Below are 22,032 nucleotides of genomic sequence, written 5' to 3'. Positions count from 1 at the left end.
TCCCGTTTTTCCTTAATTTTTCTTTTGTTTTTCACGTCGCTTGTGAAAACTACTGGGACTTTTTTATTTTTGACCCCCCAAAGTACCAACTAGATTCACTTTCCTTTGAGTAAAGTTACTATTGAAGAAAATCCAAGCACTTTTACTGTCCTAAAAGGTGATGACAGACACAAAAAATAAAAAAAAAACACACATCATTGTAAAATCAATACATTCATCGCTTCGCTCAGAATCTAAAAAAGGTAGGTAAGTGGATGTCGCTGTGCTGTGCAGTAGGTTAAAAGTGGTTCACTGTAGTGGATGATATTATATTTGAATTCAATGATATACAATTATTGTATACGAAAAACAATTCTGAGCGGAGACGGTTTGTCACTCTAGGATTTTTATATTATATTTACATTACATACGGCTGCCGATAAGTTGAATTAATATTATACCTACAGTTACAAAAATACAACTAAAATCGTTATTCTTGGTTATTTAATATGTAATTTCGTTCAAATTTAAACATAAAATAACTATAAAAAAAATTGTGTTTTTATATTTTTTGTTACAGAATAACCTATTTATATGTGGAACCTTGTTTTACAATTTCAAACATTATCAATAAATATCGAACGTTTTATAAATATTTAACTACAAAATAATTATTAAATTTTAAATTTGATAAACTTTGTCAATATTTGAACTCTTTACCTAATCTTTAAATGATGTAAAAAAAAATTGAGTATGGATTTTTAATATTTATGACTGTTATTTAAACAATATATTAGGAGCCTTGTATTAAATGTTCATGCTTTTTTACCCAACAAATAAAATTGTAATGACATTTATGGAAAAGAAAATAAAAAAAATTGGTAACTAAAAGTACCCGTAAACAATTCAAAACGAATCAAAATATTTTGAAAATTTTATCGTGTATAGAAAATGCTAATAAAACAACCTGTGAAAGTTTCATGTATCCTACAGCCATTTGTTTTAAAGTTACACTAAAAACCAAAATCAATTTTGTCAAAAATCGATTTTACGTAAAAATTCGCGTTTTTCCTTAATTTGTATTTAGTTTTTCCCGGCGCTTTTGATAACTATTGGGAATTTTTTACTGTTCGACCTCCAAAATGTACCAACTAGATTCACTTTCCCATCAAACAAGATACTGTTGAAGAAAATCGAAGCAGTTTCACTGGCCAGAACGGTGATGACAAACACAAACAATTTTAAAATTTAAAATTAAAAAAAAAAAACACATATTTATTTTTACTTTTCTTTATAATTTGATGATCATTATGGTTTTTTTTTTTTTTTTTTTTTATTAAAAATAAAGTATGTTTACAATCTATACATAAGTGTATAATGAGTAAGTGTGGTGACAGAGTAAGTAAGTATTATAAGAAAAAAAAATAACAAGAGAAGGAAGGCTCTCAGCAGTGCCACCTGACCAGAAATTAGGGTTTGAGTTTATTTAATTAATGTTTTTTTTTTTTTTTTTAAGTTAGGTGTTGAGGAGATCTCTTGGCCAATGCCTTTTTAACCTTCTAGGAATGATAGAGGTAGAGGATAAACTTTTAATGATGGGGTTTGAGCGCGGAGCGTTGAGTGGAATTTTGAATAATAGGATTTGGCTAGGTCGTTAAGGGTTGGCATGTTCAGATCTTTATGGAGGTTTTTATTGGTAACATACCAAGGGGCAGAGGTTATTAGGCGTAGGCATATGGACTGGAATGCTTGGAGGGTTTTGCTGGCCTCCATAGTTGGATGCCATAGAGCCAAACCGGGCGGATTATCGATTTGTATATCGTGAGTTTGTTGGTTAAGGAAAGTTTTGATTTTAATAGGGGTCTCAAAAGATGGAGTCTGGAGTTCACTGATTTACGTTTTTGTTTAATATGTTGAGGCGTTTATCATTATGGTTATATTCTAAATAAAGCATCTTCAATGTTAGGATTTATAAATAGAGCTTCCTCTGATTTCAACAATCCAAAAGTATTCAAATCTCTTAATTCCTGTATATATTGCTCTTTTATTCGGTCGCTACTTGAGTACAACTCTATTGTATGGAATCCTTATGGTATCCTTACATATATTGGGTCCAGCTAGATCCATTGAGGGAATACAGCATCGATTATTAAGGCTATTTTCATTGAAATGTTTGAACTCAACGACAAAATCACAAATCTTACTCACATTTGCTATCGATAACACATTTAAAAACTTTGTAAGTTAGAAAACTTAGATCTCATCTTTTAACTTATTTGTTCATTCGGGGTGCCACCATTGGGTGACTTCCCCTTTCCGTCAATCAAACCACATGAAATGTATTTATTGTATAACGAGAAATTACAGATTGTAAATATAAATGTTTGTTCAATAAAAAAAAAACTTCTTTGTTCCAGAGTGTCGAACTAGGCGATCTATTACGTTTTATGTGCCATTTCATTGTTCCAACTACTCTAAAAACGCTCAGATAACTAGATTATTGGGTCATGTAAATAGGTTGGCTAAATATTAACTTATTTTGTAAAAATAATATTTCACTTTTTAATATTTATCTTGATAATGTCATAAATAACTTATAATTATACCTTACCAATATATAACTATACATTACGTATTGCTAATTTGTTTATATTTGTTCTATATTTTAGATTTACTACCTAGGTATATTTCTTTTTTCTTGGGCATTGCATGTTTAAATATATAAATAAATAAATAACAGTATGACCAGATTTTACAAAGGTATATTGAACAAATTGAGGAATGTTAGAATATTGGTCTCTTCATGTTGTATGTTATATTCATTTAAATTGATATAAGTTATATAAGATATAAATTAAGTTATAAGTTATAAGTTATAACTATTAACCACGATTTAAGATATACCTATTCAAGGTAATTCTTTAATCGTGCTATTAACTTATAAAGTTTTAACTGTGTGTGGGACGAGGATTATTTCACTAGGTATCAAAAAATTACTCCAGCCCCTCACCCCATAACTAACTTAAATACCTAGTTATGCCTAAGCTCGTTAAGTATGATAATTAATTGATTTATTATAATGAAACGGGACGAGCCCAATATAAATTTAGATATTAATAAAGTACGTAACAGTATAAACTATAAAAACAACAATATACTGATAAACATTACATAAATAGGAACTAGTTTAGTCCCCCAATATAGAAACGACGGATCCTAGTTCGCTAATCTCATCATTCGTGATATAAGACTGTATTTATGTATAATAATATGTAGGTACGATACTACAATGTATTACACATAGTGCTGCGTTTATTTATTAAATAGCAATTAATTGTGTACATGTACCAACAAAGGTAAACTATAGATCGATTGAATTTTAATGAGAAAATTTTGTTTACAAAGAAGTACGTTAGATTATTGAAGTGTATTAATATTAAAATGAATTAATTACCATACATAATATATAACAAATAAATTATGAAACTCCTTCATGATTATTCCGATTGCTTGGAAAACGTTCCTAGCTGTCCACATTGATACATAAGTGACAAGTGAGGGTGAACCATCAAGGGCCCGTACTCTCCGTTTGCCTATATACAAAAAGGTTTTATTTTTATTCACACAATAATACGCGATTATTGATTAATATTTAATAGGTAAACTTATAATCGTGTTAAGCATATGGTACCAACATTATAATATCCTCGCGGTATAGACTTATCTGAAAGACTGAGCCACTTATAAAATTCAAGACTAACGAGTGTATAAAAATAAATAAGGATTCCTATATTATAATGATCAAGATCTATTCGGACAAGAAAATCATTCAAAAACTCTTTAACAAAATCTATAGAGTATGGATCTTATACCTAACAATTAACACAATAGCTATAATGGCTTGTATTATTTAATCCTTCGTTGTGTCTTTCTTTTAAATATACTTTATATAGGTAATATTATTTACAATCTGTATGGATATTAACCTGTCAGCTGATATATTATGTACCCAGACACGTAGCCAGAAAATGTCTATTAGGGGGATGAGGGCAGTAATTTTGGACCCCCAGGTCATTACTCATTTTCCATAATTTGTTTTCCATGAGAAACTTGTAGAGCTTGTAGAGGGCTTCCATCTCCATACTCCCTCAGCCCCTTAGGCAGAATCCCATACCAATAAGAATCTTAATAATTTAAAATTTACCTTTGGTTGGTTAAAAAAATAATTTTTATACCTCAATACTAATCAAAAATAATTTTTAAGCAATGTTAAATTTATTTTAACCATACCATACGAGATTGAATTTATATTTTCAGAGTTAGTAGCATCAGATTGAGTTGTACGATTTACCCACTCCCTCCCCCCCTTGGCTGTGTACCTATATAATAAGAAAATTATTTGTAACTTACATTGAATATTCACACTACCGATTTGAAATTACCAAGTTATAGGTAGTTAAAACTTAAATTAATATCATTATATCATTACTTGATCTTATCGAAAAAAAAACATCCATATAATGAAAATAGAAATGTATATGCTAACATTCAATCATGTTAGGTCCCGGGAATATTACCAATTAATGTCATAATTACAAAATATAACCTATTATTATTTATGAATTAGGTATTAGATATATAATTAGTCAGTTGCCACTATAAACTATTTGGGCTATTCTCTTAAATTGTCATGGGTAATTAAGAAACTTACGAGGTACAAGGTACCTACAGAAACCACAGAAAAATAAATAATGTGTGTCGAATTCTTTTTTTTACTCACCTGTTTTTCGTACACTTGTTTTTCTTCTACGGTCATATTATCCCAACTATCTGAAATAATTTTTCGAACAAAGTCTGTGGGCAGTCCAGGCTGTGTCCAATGATATAAATTCATCGTCTTTTTTACATAGATCCTTTTTGCTTCACTTTGAGTCCAGGTGGAGTGATGTGCTCTTTTATTTGGTTTATTTGCAGTTTGCTGTATTTAAAACACAAAATAACAATAAAAACATTTTTTTAAGTATGTGCAAGGTGCCTAGTACTGCCTACAAAATTGTTTTAAATAAATAATCGTATATTATGTCGAGGCCTGAGGGCCACTATATTCTATAACAATTGTTTTAAGTTCTATATCTTTATTATAATATAATATTACAAGGGCACCGCCTCTTAAAATTTTATGATATTGAAAATATTTTATTTTGCATAATCATCTATTATAATAGGTACTTATTTTACCTAATTATCTATTAAAAATTAAATACTTATTTTACATAATTATTGTTTATCTATTATAAATTATATTTAATACTTATTTTTTAAATTATAACTGTAAATGCCTAGGTTTTTTCCAAATTCTTCAATTGAATTTTCAATTAATTTGGTATCGTCTTCTTGTCTCTTTCTATGTACACTCATCATACACAATAACACAATTCGGACAATCGGTCATCGCCCATAAGACCATACTGTCTCTGTTCCAGGTCTTGACACGTCTCAAAGTAATAAATGAACGTTTAATACTGCAGGTTGTAGTTGGAAGAGTTGCTCCAACCTTGATTGCGTGGGCCATAGCTGGTTAAAAATCTTTTATAATCGAATCGAATGGCTTTGTATCATTTTTCCACATTTTATACCATGTTGTGGTTTCAGTCATAAAATTTGATGGCTAAATGTTTCCACATAGTTTTACAATATCATTTCATATGCAAGTAAACTGTTCTTTACTCATGTTTTTCATGGCATAGAGATGAGGATCTATTAGAGAAAATGATTGATTGTGAGTTTTAGAAAAATGATATTTTAATGAAGATATGACTGAATCTAGATAAGCAACGAAAATTGTTTTCTGAATAGCTCTTCATGGTATGTAGAAGGATGATTCGATCTTTGAATCTGTCGTGCAGCTACTAGAGGGGACGTATTTCAACATCAAGTTCTTCGGCGATTTCTTTAGATTTTGTAAATATTACGGTAAATTCAGTCAATGAATTGTTTCTATACAACTGCAGAATGTTTAGTCCACATTACTTTGTATCCGACGAAAAAAACAAAAACAACTTTGTATCGTCATATAATTTGAAAAATATTTCTACGTATTAAACTAAAATTATTTAAACATTATTTAAAAATCGGCGTATACTATGCACGATGCACCCCCCTGATAAAATTCCTGGCGGCGCCCATGTAATATTATATTACTTATTCATAAATAGGTAAGCGTCTAAGCAAGTCTCACCCGTCCCACGATTCGTTAGCAGTACTTAGCACGAAGACTACTTACTATTTTAAAGTGACAGAGGTAGGAATTCTAACTCTATTGACCACTCTATAATTTATGAACCATGGTAGACACTATGTAGTCACTATACAGTACTACACCTATGATATACCTACCCTACTTTAAAATAATAACTTATTATTTTGAAAATAGTGGGGTACTCAGATTAATAATATACTGTAATAAAATATAAAGTATATAAATATTATAAATAAATGGTAACAAAATGTTTTCTTACTTTACGTATGTTGGGTCGGACAGGAAAGTTGGCGAAAGCAATGGATCCGGGAACAAAATTATCCGGCAGGCTAAAATGTATCGAATCTTCAGACTTTTTATACGGTAAAAGTTTTTGGAGTTGTTCAGGAGTCATATCAGGTGACGGATAGTTCTAAATTATGGAAAAGTGTTAACAACTAGGTGTAAAATAATATTTGACTAAGGGTTTATTATTTTGTACTTAAGCTAAAAAGGATTCGAAACAACCCGTTTGCAAAATGGACTTCTATAAAGGCAATATTTATAGATTAAATTCTATATATTGTAATATTATAGATATAAATCGACATAAAGGCTAAGTCGATCAATTTGTATTATATATTTAAAAAAATACATCATACCAATTGTTAACTTATCCCGGGGAAATAACGTCAATACATACTATATACATATATGGGTATAAGCTCGTACGGTATATTTACGTCATAAATAAACAGACGTATTTTATAAACAAAATAGTTCATGTGAAAACCCCGTGTTACACACGTTCGACATATCAAATTTTCGTTCACCAGTTTCAATGAGTGTTAGTTTTAAATTTTAATATTAGAGTGACTTATTATACAATTTAAAGGTAAGGTTATTATCTATAGCCCCACGGCCCACGTAGGCTTTTATTGATATAATTATTAAGTAAGTTATGCTTATGACCTTTTTGAAACGGTACATTTTAAAATGATCATAACCTACTTAAAGCTAATAATATCAATAAAAACCAACGTGAGGTAATAAATAAAAATCATGTATATACATTTTATAATAGGCTAATCCACTCTACAGTATCATACAAATATACAATATAGGTACATCATACAATATCAAAACTAATGGCTGCACACTATTGAAACTGGTGAACGAAAATTTGTGATGTCGTTAGTGTGTAAGACGGAAACACATGCGGGTATGACATCCTCTATTAAATTCTTAATTATTTTGGGAATTTATAACTCGTTAAGACATGTAAGTTTTACATCAGATAAATTACTAATCAATTCCTTTAAATAATAATTTTCAATAATTTTGAAAGATGTAGGTAAAAATATAAGACAAAACATGAATAATAATTTGTTTACAGTTGAGGAATTTTGATTGGCCATTCGCCCATACCTCTCCACCTGAAACCCAAAACCCTGGGTACGCTACAATCTACTGAATGTTAATCTTACCTAATAATTTAAAATATTATAATTACCATTTTGTTGTTCATATTACTTTGATTGAAAATGTTTTATTGTTTAACCGGAAATGTTTTTCAATTTAAGATCAATACAATTAATTTATATTTTATTTAGATCAGCCTTATGAAATATACCCACACATGTTCACGAAAATACTAGGTAGGCAATACAATAATCAATATTAGTTATGTCATAGTCCATTTCTTCATCTGTTTAATTATGGTTGGTGATTGCACAGACTTCCATATAGAAATATATTATTATACATATTTGTGGGTGATTGTTACTACCATAGAGATGGCATGATATTAGTATATTAGGTACATGACTTTCCGTTTTATCTGCCATCGCCCACCACGGATCAAATACATAGACGTGAACAGACTAAAAAACATGGCGTATACTGTATACACAGAACTGTGCATAGGCGCAACTATAGGGTTAAAATTCTGGGGAGGCTAACAAAATTATTTATTTAAAATAACCCATGATGTTCTGTTTTTGCTAATAGATAAATACATTTGTTAATTTTATTAACCGGTATTTAAGAGGATATCAGCGCACTATTTGTTTTCTCTCTCTAGCCTACGCGCAACATAGACAAAAGCATTTGCGCAGAATCAATAGTGCGCTGACATCCTCTTTTTGGTTACTTTTCCAAACTATAAATGTCCTAGAACTATAATTACGCCCTCACTTAGTCAGGTTATGAGTTGATTTCTGATGCTGGACTCAATTCCAAATGATCAACAACGGTTAAATTCACAAATGACAAAGTAATACATACATGACAAACAGATTATCAAATATGAATTTCCTACACACAAATAAACTTATTTTCAAGAGATTATAATATTATTAGGTTAAGAAAAATATCTATATACCCAAAATATTGATTTAAACAAAAAATAAATATATATTATACAATAAAACAATCATAATTCATAATTACTAACAAAAAACATATATATGGTATCATAATAAAAATATAATAAGACAATTTGTATTTAAAAATAAATAACATTTGAACACAATTAAAAATGTAATCATGAAGTAATATATTTATATTTATATTTTATATAATTGATTAAATACACAATATGAATATTTTATATCATTGATTAAATACACAATATGAATATTTTATTAACATAAATTAAGAATAAACAATAAAAAAATTAACGTACTAATATAGTAATATTAAAAATTATTATATTTTGTTTTGAAGCATTGTTGACTGGTGTCAAAAAAAGCAAAATTGAGCTTAAAATGGCCTTGCCACTTGAATCCACTTAGGTCAATCATTTAAAATAGTCGTACCAGGTTTAGTTTATTATTCATAATAATAAAGGGTATAAATGTTCTATGCAGTGTGCATAAAAAACCCTTAGTGTATTGATAAGTTTAGATAAATGACAATTTAAGAATTTTGATTCATCCCCAGGAATAATTCATCAACATATTTTATAAATGTTAAATAATATTTTTTTCAATTTCCATTACAAACATTGCAATTCTTTGTATTTCATAACAGAGAACAAAATAATCATTATAGAATTAAATTAATGTTTAATTAAAAGGAATATACCATGGCAGTAAATATTGTAAGTATTTTAACAACTTATATTATTGTATCTCATTATTTTTGAATTTAGGTACAATATATATATATACGAATAACAAATGAATGAATAATATTATATTAACGATTTATTCAGCAGTAATATCCAACTGTAATGGAGGTATTAATTTCCATATATGCTGCTTTAATGTTTGACACTGCAAATTCAATTTGTATTGACCGGGATAAAAGAATATTACACCACATTCATGATATAGGTTATCATGTTTGTTAACCTATATATATTTATAAATGTATAATTATTTTGAATTTTTGACTTATGTATTAATCAACTTAAAGATATATACTCACTCTAGTAGTATAAGTCTTAGTTGATCCTGTAGTAGCTAATCTATTTCCTAGTTGATTGTTTGTAGTTCCGTTCAGATAGTCCTGGTAAAAATTTAGTTCCAATGTAACATCATCCAACGGAGACATAAGAGAATTATGTACCCAAATCTGTAGCTTTAGCTGCTGACCAACAGGATATTGGGATGTTTCTGATAACAGTTTTTCATCACACTCACTGACAATTTTTTCTTCATTTAAATTGATTTCTAATAAAAGTGTGTATTTTATATTACTATAGACTTGATATACAAATATTTGGTGCAGTAATTTACCCCAATAAATAGGTGATGTGCAAACAATATCAAGCATCTGAGGACACAATGTAAGACCATATAATTTTGCAACACCCCATCTAGGTGGTAAATCATCATAAGAATTAACTGACCATCTCAACAAAACTTGTTCAGCAATATGTTTATTGCACTGGGACACCATATCAGCTTGCCCTTCTTCGCCACTACTAACCTAAAATTAAAATTAAAATTACATTGAATCGGTATAAAATATAGATTATTATTTAATAAGTCATTAAACCTGTTCTAAACTATGAATTAAAAATCTATCAACAGGTACAGGAATTCTGTAAGATTCTTTTTCTTCCATTAAAATACTTTTATTTGTTGCATATTTAAGTTCCATTTCTTGATTAGTAACATTCACAACATCAAGTACCAAATAAAATTGGGAACCCCTAAAATACAAATATAATGACTGCATTAATAAATAAAATAATACAATAAACTCACGTTTCTGCTTGTAGGACATCCCATCCAGTTACTAATACAGAATTGAAAATATTTAATGATAATGTACATGAAATTATCCGGCAATAACCAGCAGCCATACCTTCTCCTCCAGCATATTTTATTTTAATATTAAATTCAATAACCTAAAGTTAAAGATATTTATTATTTATTTAACAAAATATGCATTATAATTATATAAAAATAATTATGGACCATGAAAAAATTATGTAGGCATAATACTATAATGTATGTATTAAATTAAATTAATATCTTTGTGAATCATAAATAAAATAAATGTTACTTTTAAAGATGTTATATCAGTTGGGCTTCTATATCTCGAACAATTTGAATTTAAACTGCTTTCTCCTGATCTGAAAAATATACAATTCATTTTTTTTTTGTACATGTATACATAATACAATAAATTATTTTAAAAGATCAAAAAATAAAAGCTTTATCTGAATTTACCGATATGAAGAAGCAGTCATTGGAGACAATCTTTCATTCCTTTGTCTAGGACTAGGTAATGATGGATATGAACTTGGACCTGATATAGTTAGGCTACTTTTCAAACTATTTAATTCTAAAGTAATGAAAATAGTATTAATAAATATTAAATACAATATTTAATTAATATAAAGTCAAGATGTTAACTTAATTATAATAAACAATTGAATGCATGATACTTTTTAATCAAATATTTTAAGTTATAACAATATTACCTGCAAGTGGATACTGGTTGCTGGAAAGGAAATTTAAAGCACCTGTTAAGTGAATCCCCAATACAATTTCTGATTTAGGTGTAATTGGCAAATAATCTTTTATATTTTCAGTATCAACCTTAATTATGCTATTTTTTAATGAATGCTCTATAGTCGATTCAATTGATATTTCTAAAAGATCAATAGAAATTGATCCAACATTTGATATTTTAAGGCTATAATCCATACTAAAAATATAAAAAATAATTAGTATACAAATAAAGACAAAAAATGGTTTTATATTTTATATACCTTTCACCAGCAAATAATGTAACATTAGATATATTATCATTTTTTGAGTCTAAAATGATAGCTTCCAGAATGGGCATTGAAGGAATAACTTGTACATTATATGTGGTTTCTGGAACATTTGGAATATTTTTTAGACGACAATTTGATTTTACTCCTAACGTATGTGTTGAATAACCGTTAATTTCAATTTCTCCGACTTCTTTGGGTATACCAGTTAACACAACATTTTGATAACTAATTTCTGGAGGTAAATTCATAGAAAATGGAATACTTTCAAAGACAGCTCCATTAGTTAAAAGAAGCTAAAATAAAAATTTCCATTGAACACAATTTTACTATTATAATTTATAACATTATGATAATAAAATTAATAAATAAATAATGCACTTACAATATTTGTTACTTCTAATTCAAAGTTTAATGGATTACTGAGTTCTAGTATAACTTCACAAGGTTCATCTATAACCCAAACATATTCCATTTTATTACTTTTAATATTATATTTTTCCATTGATCCAAACTTCAATGGAGTAAATAAAAATGGACCAAAATCTTCCTTAGCTTTTACTAACTTATGAGGCCTTAAGTGAAGTTTTAAATTTTGAACAGAGAAGTTCCTAAAATAGATTATAATATTATAAATAATATATTAATATATTAATTTGTCAAACTGAAGCTTCTTACTCGGGTTGTGGTATGTTTAAAAGATTTGCCGGAGGTATTACAAGTCCATTATCCAATACAAGAGGAACAGGAGAACCTTCACATTGTGCAGATAATACAGACAGTTGTGTAGCATAAGCGCTTCTTTCTATTTTATCCATCATCCACCACATAGTTTGTAATAAGAATGTACAATGCCTTGTTGCTAAACTAGCATTTCCAACTCTTTTTGCAGCCAATACAATTTCATTAACTACTTGACGTTGTAATTCAGGCCATCCAAATTGCCCTCCAGTTACATAATCATTTGGATCTAAAGATAACTTATGCCCTGGCAACATTTTTAGTAATAACTGATAGCACTGTTCCCACGAGGTGTGTGGATTACTTGCAGAAACATATCTTTTTGAGGCCAACCATTGAAAAAATGATGCTTTACGATGAAAACCAATTTCTGAATATAATTCAGCTAGTTTCATTAAACGTTGTATCTGTAAATTGAATAATATTTTTTTTTTTTACTTGTTTGTATCAAAATTAATTATTTATTTATTTTTATAATAATATATTGAAAAATATTTAGAATTACTTTCTCCTCGTCAGTCAAAGTCAAGTTTACAGGTAAAACATTTTGTAAAAAATAATGGACATGTATAAAATGATGATGGTCAACTGCAATACGAGCAGCTTTTAGACTTCCTTCGGTTAATACTACTCCAGCATTTAAATACTATAGGATAAACAAATATATTATATGCGTATACAATATACATTTTTGCACTTAAAAAAAAATTGCAGTACTAATTATTTTCCATGCTTGTTAGGGAGAAAAGTTAACATAAGTATTTAGTTGCAAACCACTTTTATATTTATTATATACTTAATCTAAGGTAAGATGGGTAAAGTATCCTAATATATTTTATATTTTTACTGACAGTGAATATGTAGTTTTATTAATACTTAATAATTAATATGGTATAAATATCAAACAGTAATTTGATAAAATTAAATTTTATAAGACAGGATTTTGTACTTTATATTGGAAATGTTTTTTTATACTGTAATAATTGTAATTATTTAAAAATCAAAATGCAATATTTTATAATCTTCATTTTTTTTTAATCAAACATTACAGATTGTTTTAAATCAATGTCTAAAACTCTCAGAAAACTAAAAAAAAGACAACCAAAATTAAAAAATCTAAAACTATCTGTAATAATCAGTTATAAAATTGAGTTTTTGTTGTGCACATCGAAGTTACAACATAGTATGCTGAAACACGGGTCTATGTGATTTATTGTTGTTAATATCTTATCTATATGGAAATTCGCTAGACTAAACCGGTGTGAAAATTAATGCACCAGGATGTTTGGACCATATCATTTACATCGTTCATTATCCCGGTGCGGGATAATGTGGGATAATTTTAAACCGGTTTAGTCTAGCGAATTTCTATTATATGTGCTCTGATCTCATGAAGAGTTGCAAATATGTCAATATTCTTCTATAGAAGACACTCAACATTTTTTTTCTCTTTTAAAAATACCTAATGTATTTATCATAAATTAAAATAGCTAATTAACTAAAAACCCATTAAATATGCATGTTATATGCATTTATGAACAAATATGCAATAATCCTCTGAATATGCAAAATATGCAATATAAATTTTGGTGTTTAAATTCGGTCTAATATGAACCGTGGACATTTTAAAATCTCCTACACTTATGCAAATGCATATAATTCTGGGCTCTTGAGATTACCATACAAGCTAATTGCAGTTTAATATTTAAATATTGTTTGGTTTAATACTTTGATTGTACGTTTTAGGATATTATTTTAATTTTGATCACCGGAAAATAACCAAACATGCTGCCTGTATTTAAAGAATTAATATTTTATAACATTTTCACCTGTTAGAGTGCTACTTACTTTACTATAGTGTTTAAGAGCTTCACCATAATTCTTATAAATGTCATCAATGCTAAGTAAATTCTGAGGCATTGTAGATCTGACAACATTATCATCTAATGAAACAAAACCAGTATTTGTGGACAATGGTCTAAACCTTTAAAGTAAATTTAGGATTATAGAAAATATCATACAATAAGTAATGAACAATAACTAGTGAAAACATACTTGAATCTAGAATGACGTTCTTGTAGTGAAGCATTTCTTTGAAAATTTGATTTTGTCTGTTGATTTTGAGGTTGTAGTATCATTAATGATGTTGCACATAACCCTTCCAAACATCCTTTAAATAAAATAATAGTTATATCAATATATTCAAAATGCACTTTATTTTTTATCTATTTAAATTACCTCCTAACCAGAGCCAATCATTACAAGATCGTAGTGTATCTATAGCAGTCTGATAGAAATTAAGAGCATCGTTTAAAAAACCAGTTTGCAGATTCAAATCAGCTAAATGCTTGGTTACACGTCCCATGCAACGTTTTTTATTAGCTCTAGACTCCATGTCCAAACCAATAATATTACGTTTTTCAAATGGAGCAATTAACAAAGTTGCTTTATCAAACTACGAACAAAAATTTCAGATACCAAAAATATTTAAAATATCCAATAGCAATACATACTTTTTCTTTTGATTTTTCCAGACGTTTGGCATCCAATACCCAAAACAAAGAGGACAAAAATTCATTTAAATGCATTTCAATTGAAGGATTTGGATCATTATCACTAGCATAATATACATCTCTCGACTTGAAATTTGATGGTGTACTTAATTCTGGAGAGTTTGGAGCATTTACACCAAATATAATACATCGTGAATCATATAGAGTAGATTGATATTTAACTTTTAAACTCTCGTGTAATCTACATATTTCATTTAACTCAATTTGAAGTTTACATTTAGCTAAAAATATAAATCACATACATTGATGATGTTTAGTATTTAATTTTCATAAAATCTATACAAAGGTTTTTTTTAAATAATAAGCATATTATAATATTTAAGTAATAAATAAAAACTTACAAACAGTTATAAGACCCAAAAGCCGACGATGAGTTTGAAAATCACCCCAATCATTATTACCAACTGGATACTCTTTGATATATCTTGCTTGAACACATCGTTCTGTACCGGTACCATCTACTACACGTAATTGATTGATCCGACATATACGTTCAAAAAGACGGTTAAAGTTTTTTGATGATAATTCTTCCCCTGAAGACAATACATTTCTTTCATTTTAGAGGCAATAATAACAATGAATAAATAACAAACACAAATTAATAAAATGTACATATTAATTATTTACCCAGGTGTTTCACCAGTATAAGTAGAGTACCGTGATCATATACAGTCATTTCATAGTCTGGATGTGACATGTTTGGGTCTTGCGTTGGAGTCGACAAAATGGCACTAACTGAAGATCTCATTGAATCCTGAAATTCAGTACAGACATGACTATTCAAAATATTAATGATACAACCATTCATTACATGTTGATACTCACCTGCTTTTATATCCAATCTTAAACAAATATAATGGTTGACGACGAGAACAAAATGGATTTATTCAAGTAAAATGTTATCATTATTTAAATCGTAGAAAATTCAATTCTCCAAGAGAACGAAATATTAATAATACCTAATACTTGATCACATAAATATTTCACTGATCAGTCGTATTTTATATTTATTACAAATTGCCAAGTGTCAACTGCCAAGTTTGTTTTTAATTTTATACTTCGTATTTTCGTTTGAATTTCAAATTTTTTAAATAACTTATCTAATATTGTTATATACTAATATCTGCTCAAAAAGTACAAAACAGCCTGCAATATCGAAGTAGATAATAACCAATTTTACTGTTGATAACGCCATATCGGTGGATCCTGTATACTCATAGATAATAAAGGAATAATTCCATAGACCTATAAGGCTATAAACTATATAGGTCAATGATTAATTCTAAAACTATATTATAGTCAGTCCACACAATATTATATCCTGTATTATTGTTTTACCCATAATTTAAACGTGTGTAGTTCATAATATAATGTATTAATGAGTTATTTATCTGTGTGACTAGTACACTGCACTATAGCACAGTAGAATAACTCAATATGCGCAATTAAGGAGTGGGCTTGGGGTGTATTAGCAGTTAGCACCTCCATTTTTAAAATTAGCACACTAAAAAATTGTTGGTATTTATGTATCAAAACCTCTGCTTCCAAAATAATGTATTATTTTGGTTTTCTATGAAACCCGGTCGGCGAATAACTATTTTGTATTTCTGTGGTCATATTATTATTACGTTTATAATTTGTTTAGTAAACTATAAAATATAAATATTGCAATATATTGTGTAGATGTTGTAAATTGTTTTGTACTTCCCCTATACATCCCAGCAAAAAAAAATATACACTGGATCCGCAACTGAGTATTACGGAGTATTTACTAATATTATTTAATTATTACAAACTTCAGAACACAATGCCTACAGCATTACAGCCTCCATTATATCTAATTCGGACAAATTTTGATTTAAGATTTATGACAAGTCGTTATTCCGAAGCTTGAAATCGTTTATAAATATCGATAAAAACCATCTAAGAAATCAAGTGATATAAAAATCAAATTTTTTTTTATGATATTCAAAATTTGTATTGAAATTGAAAATAAATTAAATCGATTATATTATTTACCAAAATAATAATCGTATTATATTTTTTATAATATACAAATAGAATTCAAATAAAAAAAAAAAATTTTAATTTAAATTTAAAATTCAACAATAATAGCCGATAGGTCTATAATGTGTTTATATGTAAATAAATAATAATAATAAATAATTAATGTTTCTTTTACTTGGGTCAATTACACGGCCGCGTAAACGATGACAGATTTGTCGAAATTAAAATTAAAATCGTAAAAATGTAAAATATTGATATTTTAAATAAAAAAAAAAAGTAAAATTGTGTTCAAAAACTAATTAAAAACTATAATACAACTAAATCGATTGCAGCAATATAATATACAAATCATAAAATTATAATATCAATCTATTGTTTTAAATTTAAATCAGAAAAAAACATTAATAAAAAAATATCAATATATTATGTGGTCTATGTAGAAATGAAACTAAAATTTTTCATTTTGATTTCAAGCCCGGCGCTATTCAGTATTCACTAATCAGTATTCAGTTCCAAGATTTTGATTTGATACATTTAAAAAATATAATTGAAAATAATATATTATACCCAGATGTATACAGGTTTGTACAAGTATAATTTATTGAACTTTTTTTACTATATTATAATTTATAACTAATATTAGTAACATTAATAATTAAATAGTAATGAAGACTATACATTTCAGGTGGCACTAACGGCTCACACTAACGATTAGTTCTGCCAAGCGTTCAATGTTAAATAAGTTATTACTTATAAAACATTTTTGCTCAAAAAAGCTATTACTGCATCATTATTATCAATGTCAAGAAAATGCAGAGCAAAGTACCTGAGTTTTTTTTATTGAAATTTCGACTATGAGAATAAGGTAGATATAATTAAAAATATTAATATGATGTTTTAGGTATCTAATGTGTAAATTTTGTGTCTGTCATCGCCTTTTAGGACAGTTAAAATACTTGGATTTTCTTCAACAGTAACTTTCCTAATAGAAAAGTGAATCTAGTCGGTACTTTGACAGACTGAGGGGTCAAAAGTTTTCCAGTAGTTTTAAAAGGCACCGTGAAATACAAAAGAAAAATTAAGGAAAAAAGGGAATTTTTACGCAAAATCAATATTTTGCTAAATCGATTTTGGTTTTTGGTGTAACTCTACAACAAATGACCGAAGATACATGAAATCTTTACTGAATATTTATATTAGCATTTTCTATACACCATATCATTTTCCAAATATTTTGACATATTTTGAGCTGTTTACGGACATTTTCAGTTTCCATTTTAGATTCTGAGCGAAGCGATAAATGTATTGATTCTACAATGATGTGTGTTTTTTTTTTATTTTTTTTTTTATTTTTTATTTTTTTATTTTTTTTTATTTTTTTATTTTTTTTTTATTTTTGTGTCTGTCATCACCTTTTAGGACAGTAAAAGTGCTTGGATTTTCTTCAATAGTAACTTTTCTGATAGGAAAGTGAATCTAGTTGGTACTTTGGGGGGTCAAAAGTAAAAATTTCCCAGTAGTTTTCACAAGCGACGTGAAAAACAAAAGAAAAATTAAGAAAAAACGGGAATTTTTACGCAAAATCTGTTTTCGAGAAAATCGATTTTGGTTTTTGGTGTAACTCTAAAACAAATGACCGTAGGGACATGAAATTTTGACTGAATGTTTATATTAGCATTTTCTATACACCATAAAATTTACAAAATATTTTGACTCTTTTTGAGCTGTTTACGGTCATTGTCAGTTTCAATTTTTTTAGTTTTTTTTTTCTATAAATATCAATAAAATTTTATCTGTTGAGTAAAAAAGCTTGAAAATTTAATAGAAGGCTCCTAGGTTATTGTTTCAAAGGCAGATGAAAAAAATCACGAAAAATAGCAAATTATTTTGATGAGAATTCATAAAAATTTTGCTTTTTAAATCTAAGATTTGAAAATGTTATATAAGATTACTCATAAGTTTGTCTACCTTTATCAAAAAAAAAATGTCTAGAAGAAACTTTAATTAAATTTTTATGAGCGTCTGAAATTTATATTTTTACAACATTTGATATTTACTCGATTTCTCATGTAACAATTTTCTTATTTTATTGTAATTAAACAACGAATGACTGTAGATACTTGAAAATTTCACTGAATGTTTATATTAGCATTTTCTATACACCATAACATTTTGAAAATATTTTGACTCTTTTTGAGCTGTTTACGGACATTGTCAGTTTTCAATTTTTTTTTATAAATATCAATAAAATGTTATTTGTTGGGTAAAAAAGCGTGAAAATTTAATATAAGGCTCCTGATATATCGTTCTAATAGCAGTTGAAAAATATTAAAAATACATAGGCACAGTTTTTTTTTATAAGCATTTAAAGTTCAAATTTTGACAACATTTATCAAATTTATAATTTATTAATTATTTTGTGGTTAAAAATGTATAAAATGTTTAACTTTTATGGCTAAAGATTGAAAATTTAAAACAAGGCTCCGAGTAAATAGGTTATATATAAATTACTTTATTCACAATAATATCATCAAATATACTTGGTAAAATCATAGGCTGACTGACCGTTTTCGCTCAGAATCGTTTTTCTTATACAATGATATTATATCATTGAATTCAAATTTAACACCATCCATTACAGTGATTACTTTTTTTTTTAGATTTTTTTTCTATAAATATCAATACAATTTTATTTGTTGGTTAAAAAAGCTTCAAAATTTAATAGAAGGCGCCTAGGTTATTGTTTCAAAACCAGATGAAAAACATTAAAAATCCATAGTCACAATTTTTTTTATAAGCATCTAAAGTTTAAATATTGACAAAATACGTAAAACTGACGAAATTGTGCAAATTATTTTGAGCTAGAAATTCATAAAAATTTTATTTTTAAATCTAAGATTTTAAAATGTAATACAAGATTATCAATAAGTTTGTCTACCTTAATCAAAACAAAAAATGTCTACAAGTAGGTCAAATTAAATTTTTATGAGCGTTTGAAATTCATATTTTTACAACATTTGAATTCGCACGATTTCTCATGAAACGATTTTGCTATTTTGTTGTTATTCAAAAACGAATAGCTGTAGATACATGGAAATTTTACGTTTTTATTCGTGATTTTTCCGTATTTTGTCAACATTTGAACTTTTTTGAAAAAAAAACTAAAAAAAAATTAAAATTGACAATATCCGTAAACAGCTCAAAAAGAGTCAAATTATTTTAATATTTATGACTGTTATTTAAACAATATATTAGGAGCCTTATATTAAATGTTCAAGCTTTTTTAATCAACAGATAAAATTTTATTGATATTTATAGAAAAAAAAACTAAAAAAATTGAAAACTGACAATGGCCGTAAACAGCTCAAAAAGAGTCAAAATATTTTGTAAATTTTATGGTGTATAGAAAATGCTAATATAAACATTCAGTCGAAATTTCATGTCCCTACGGTCATTTGTTTTAGAGTTACACCAAAAACCAAAATCGATTTTCTCGAAAACAGATTTTGCGTAAAAATTCCCGTTTTTCCTTAATTTTTCTTTTGTTTTTCACGTCGCTTGTGAAAACTACTGGGAAATTTTTACTTTTGACCCCCCAAAGTACCAACTAGATTCACTTTCCTATCAGAAAAGTTACTATTGAAGAAAATCCAAGCACTTTTATTGTCCTAAAAGGTGATGACAGACACAAAAATAAAAAAAAAATAAAAAAAAATAAAAAAAAATAAAAAAAAAACACAAATCATTGTAGAACCAATACATTCATCGCTTCGCTCAGGATCTAAAATACACATCATTGTAAAATCAATACATTCATCGCTTCGCTCAGAACCTAAAATACTAATAAAATTGGAAACTTAAAATGTTCTTAAACAGTTCAAAACTAATCAAAATATTTTTTAAATTTTATCGTGTATAGAAAATCTGAAAATGCAAATATTAACAACCAGAAAATTGCATGTATATGTTCATTTGTTTTAGAGTTACACCAAAAACCAAAATCGATGTTCTTGAAAACAGATTTTGCGTAAAAATTCCCGTTTTTCCTTAATTTTTCTTTTGTTTTTCACGGCGCTTTTAAAAACTACTGGGAAATTTTGCCCCCCCCCCCTCAAAGTACCAACTAGATTCACTTTCCTATCAGAAAAGTTACTGTTGAAGAAAATCCAAGCATTTTTACTGTCCTAAAAGGTGACGATAGACACAAAAATAAAAAAAAAAAAAACACACATTATTATAAAATTAATACATTCATCGCTTTGCTCAGAATTTAAAATTACTATAGTATAATGAGTAAGTACATAATAATATAGGTAGTCTAATATTATTGAAATAGTAAGTGTATTACTAATCAAGTTGTTCTATGGTTTTTTAGTAATGTAGTATAGAAGTATGTGAATATTTTATAATTTAATTCAGTTCATTTTAAGAATATGGTCCATAACAAATTACATATTTTGTCATGATGAAAACTAGAATAAGGAAACTTAACTACCAAAGACCAAATTTATACAGCCTACGTTGCGTTCTCAAAGGCTGCTACTTTAACCCGCTTAGTAGGTATAGGGATTATTCAAGTTTTATTAAATTGTATGGTAAATATATGCATTATTTTGAACCATGACCACGAATTAAGATCTTAATTCGTGACTTTGACCCATAATAATTTGTATGGCTTGTAGATTTACAAATTCATACACGACATCGTGCACATTATGTGTATATTTCATAATTGACAATTAATCATAGATTCTAATTGTCGATACGATTAATATGAAAATATGCAATTTTACTTACATTTCTATAATTAATATAATATCCACGGATTAAGATAAATAGGTAGTTAGTCCGCGATTGAAAGTGATAAGCTGTAACGAAGACGCTAGTGTGTACACAGACTTCTACATGACAAATCTATTTTATCATGACTCATGGACTTCTATATTATAATCACAGAACAATATAATAATGTTATATACAACCACGGACTAAGATTAATATTAATTACTATAATATATTATAATGGGTATTATATATACATAATATACTATAGAAGTCTGTGGCTGTGTATCATGCACGGCCACAGACTTCTATACTACCCGCCACTCGCGGGACAAGTGTCAAGTACTCAAGTACCCCTATGGCGAATCCCAATCCCGTGCAAGACCAGTGTCCGATATTATGTGATAACTATGGTGATAACAGATGCGGGGATTTCCCACATTTTTCCCTGGCACGAAAATAGCATGATTACCTAA

General features: G+C 27.8%; 2 protein-coding genes across 4 annotated transcripts; both read right to left on the bottom strand.

Annotated features, from left to right (window-relative positions):
• Nucleotides 1-3,465: 3,465 nt before the first annotated feature.
• Nucleotides 3,466-7,864, bottom strand: LOC132940731 (uncharacterized). Its single transcript, XM_061008453.1, has 4 exons — nt 7,731-7,864; nt 6,498-6,650; nt 4,760-4,957; nt 3,466-3,572 (listed from the first exon to the last, which is right to left on the bottom strand). The coding sequence occupies exons 1-4, from the start codon at nt 7,743-7,745 to the stop codon at nt 3,477-3,479; spliced, it is 462 nt and encodes a 153-aa protein (XP_060864436.1). The 5' UTR covers nt 7,746-7,864; the 3' UTR covers nt 3,466-3,476.
• A 754-nt stretch (nt 7,865-8,618) lies between these two features.
• On the bottom strand, nt 8,619-21,784 carry LOC132942084 (protein brunelleschi). 3 transcript variants are annotated; one of them, XM_061010387.1, is made up of 19 exons: nt 21,572-21,784; nt 15,395-15,521; nt 15,109-15,300; nt 14,708-14,988; nt 14,433-14,649; nt 14,250-14,364; nt 14,043-14,178; nt 12,700-12,840; nt 12,132-12,601; nt 11,839-12,064; nt 11,448-11,749; nt 11,157-11,383; nt 10,903-11,017; nt 10,736-10,805; nt 10,435-10,577; nt 10,223-10,379; nt 9,961-10,153; nt 9,650-9,894; nt 8,619-9,573 (listed from the first exon to the last, which is right to left on the bottom strand). In XM_061010387.1, the coding sequence occupies exons 2-19, from the start codon at nt 15,513-15,515 to the stop codon at nt 9,427-9,429; spliced, it is 3,498 nt and encodes a 1,165-aa protein (XP_060866370.1). In that variant the 5' UTR covers nt 15,516-15,521; nt 21,572-21,784; the 3' UTR covers nt 8,619-9,426. The 3 variants fall into 3 exon arrangements, with proteins under 3 accessions (XP_060866370.1, XP_060866371.1, XP_060866369.1); XM_061010388.1 differs by lacking the exon at nt 21,572-21,784 and adding an exon at nt 15,593-15,936 and having other exon boundaries at nt 15,395-15,543; XM_061010386.1 differs by lacking the exon at nt 21,572-21,784 and adding an exon at nt 15,593-15,936.
• Between the last annotated feature and the right edge of the window lie 248 nt (nt 21,785-22,032).

This window comes from Metopolophium dirhodum, chromosome 3 (genome assembly GCF_019925205.1).
Source record: "Metopolophium dirhodum isolate CAU chromosome 3, ASM1992520v1, whole genome shotgun sequence".
Classification (NCBI taxonomy): domain Eukaryota; kingdom Metazoa; phylum Arthropoda; class Insecta; order Hemiptera; family Aphididae; genus Metopolophium; species Metopolophium dirhodum.
Note: the sequence above shows the minus strand (reverse complement) of the source record. Positions and strands in the feature narration are given on the sequence as shown.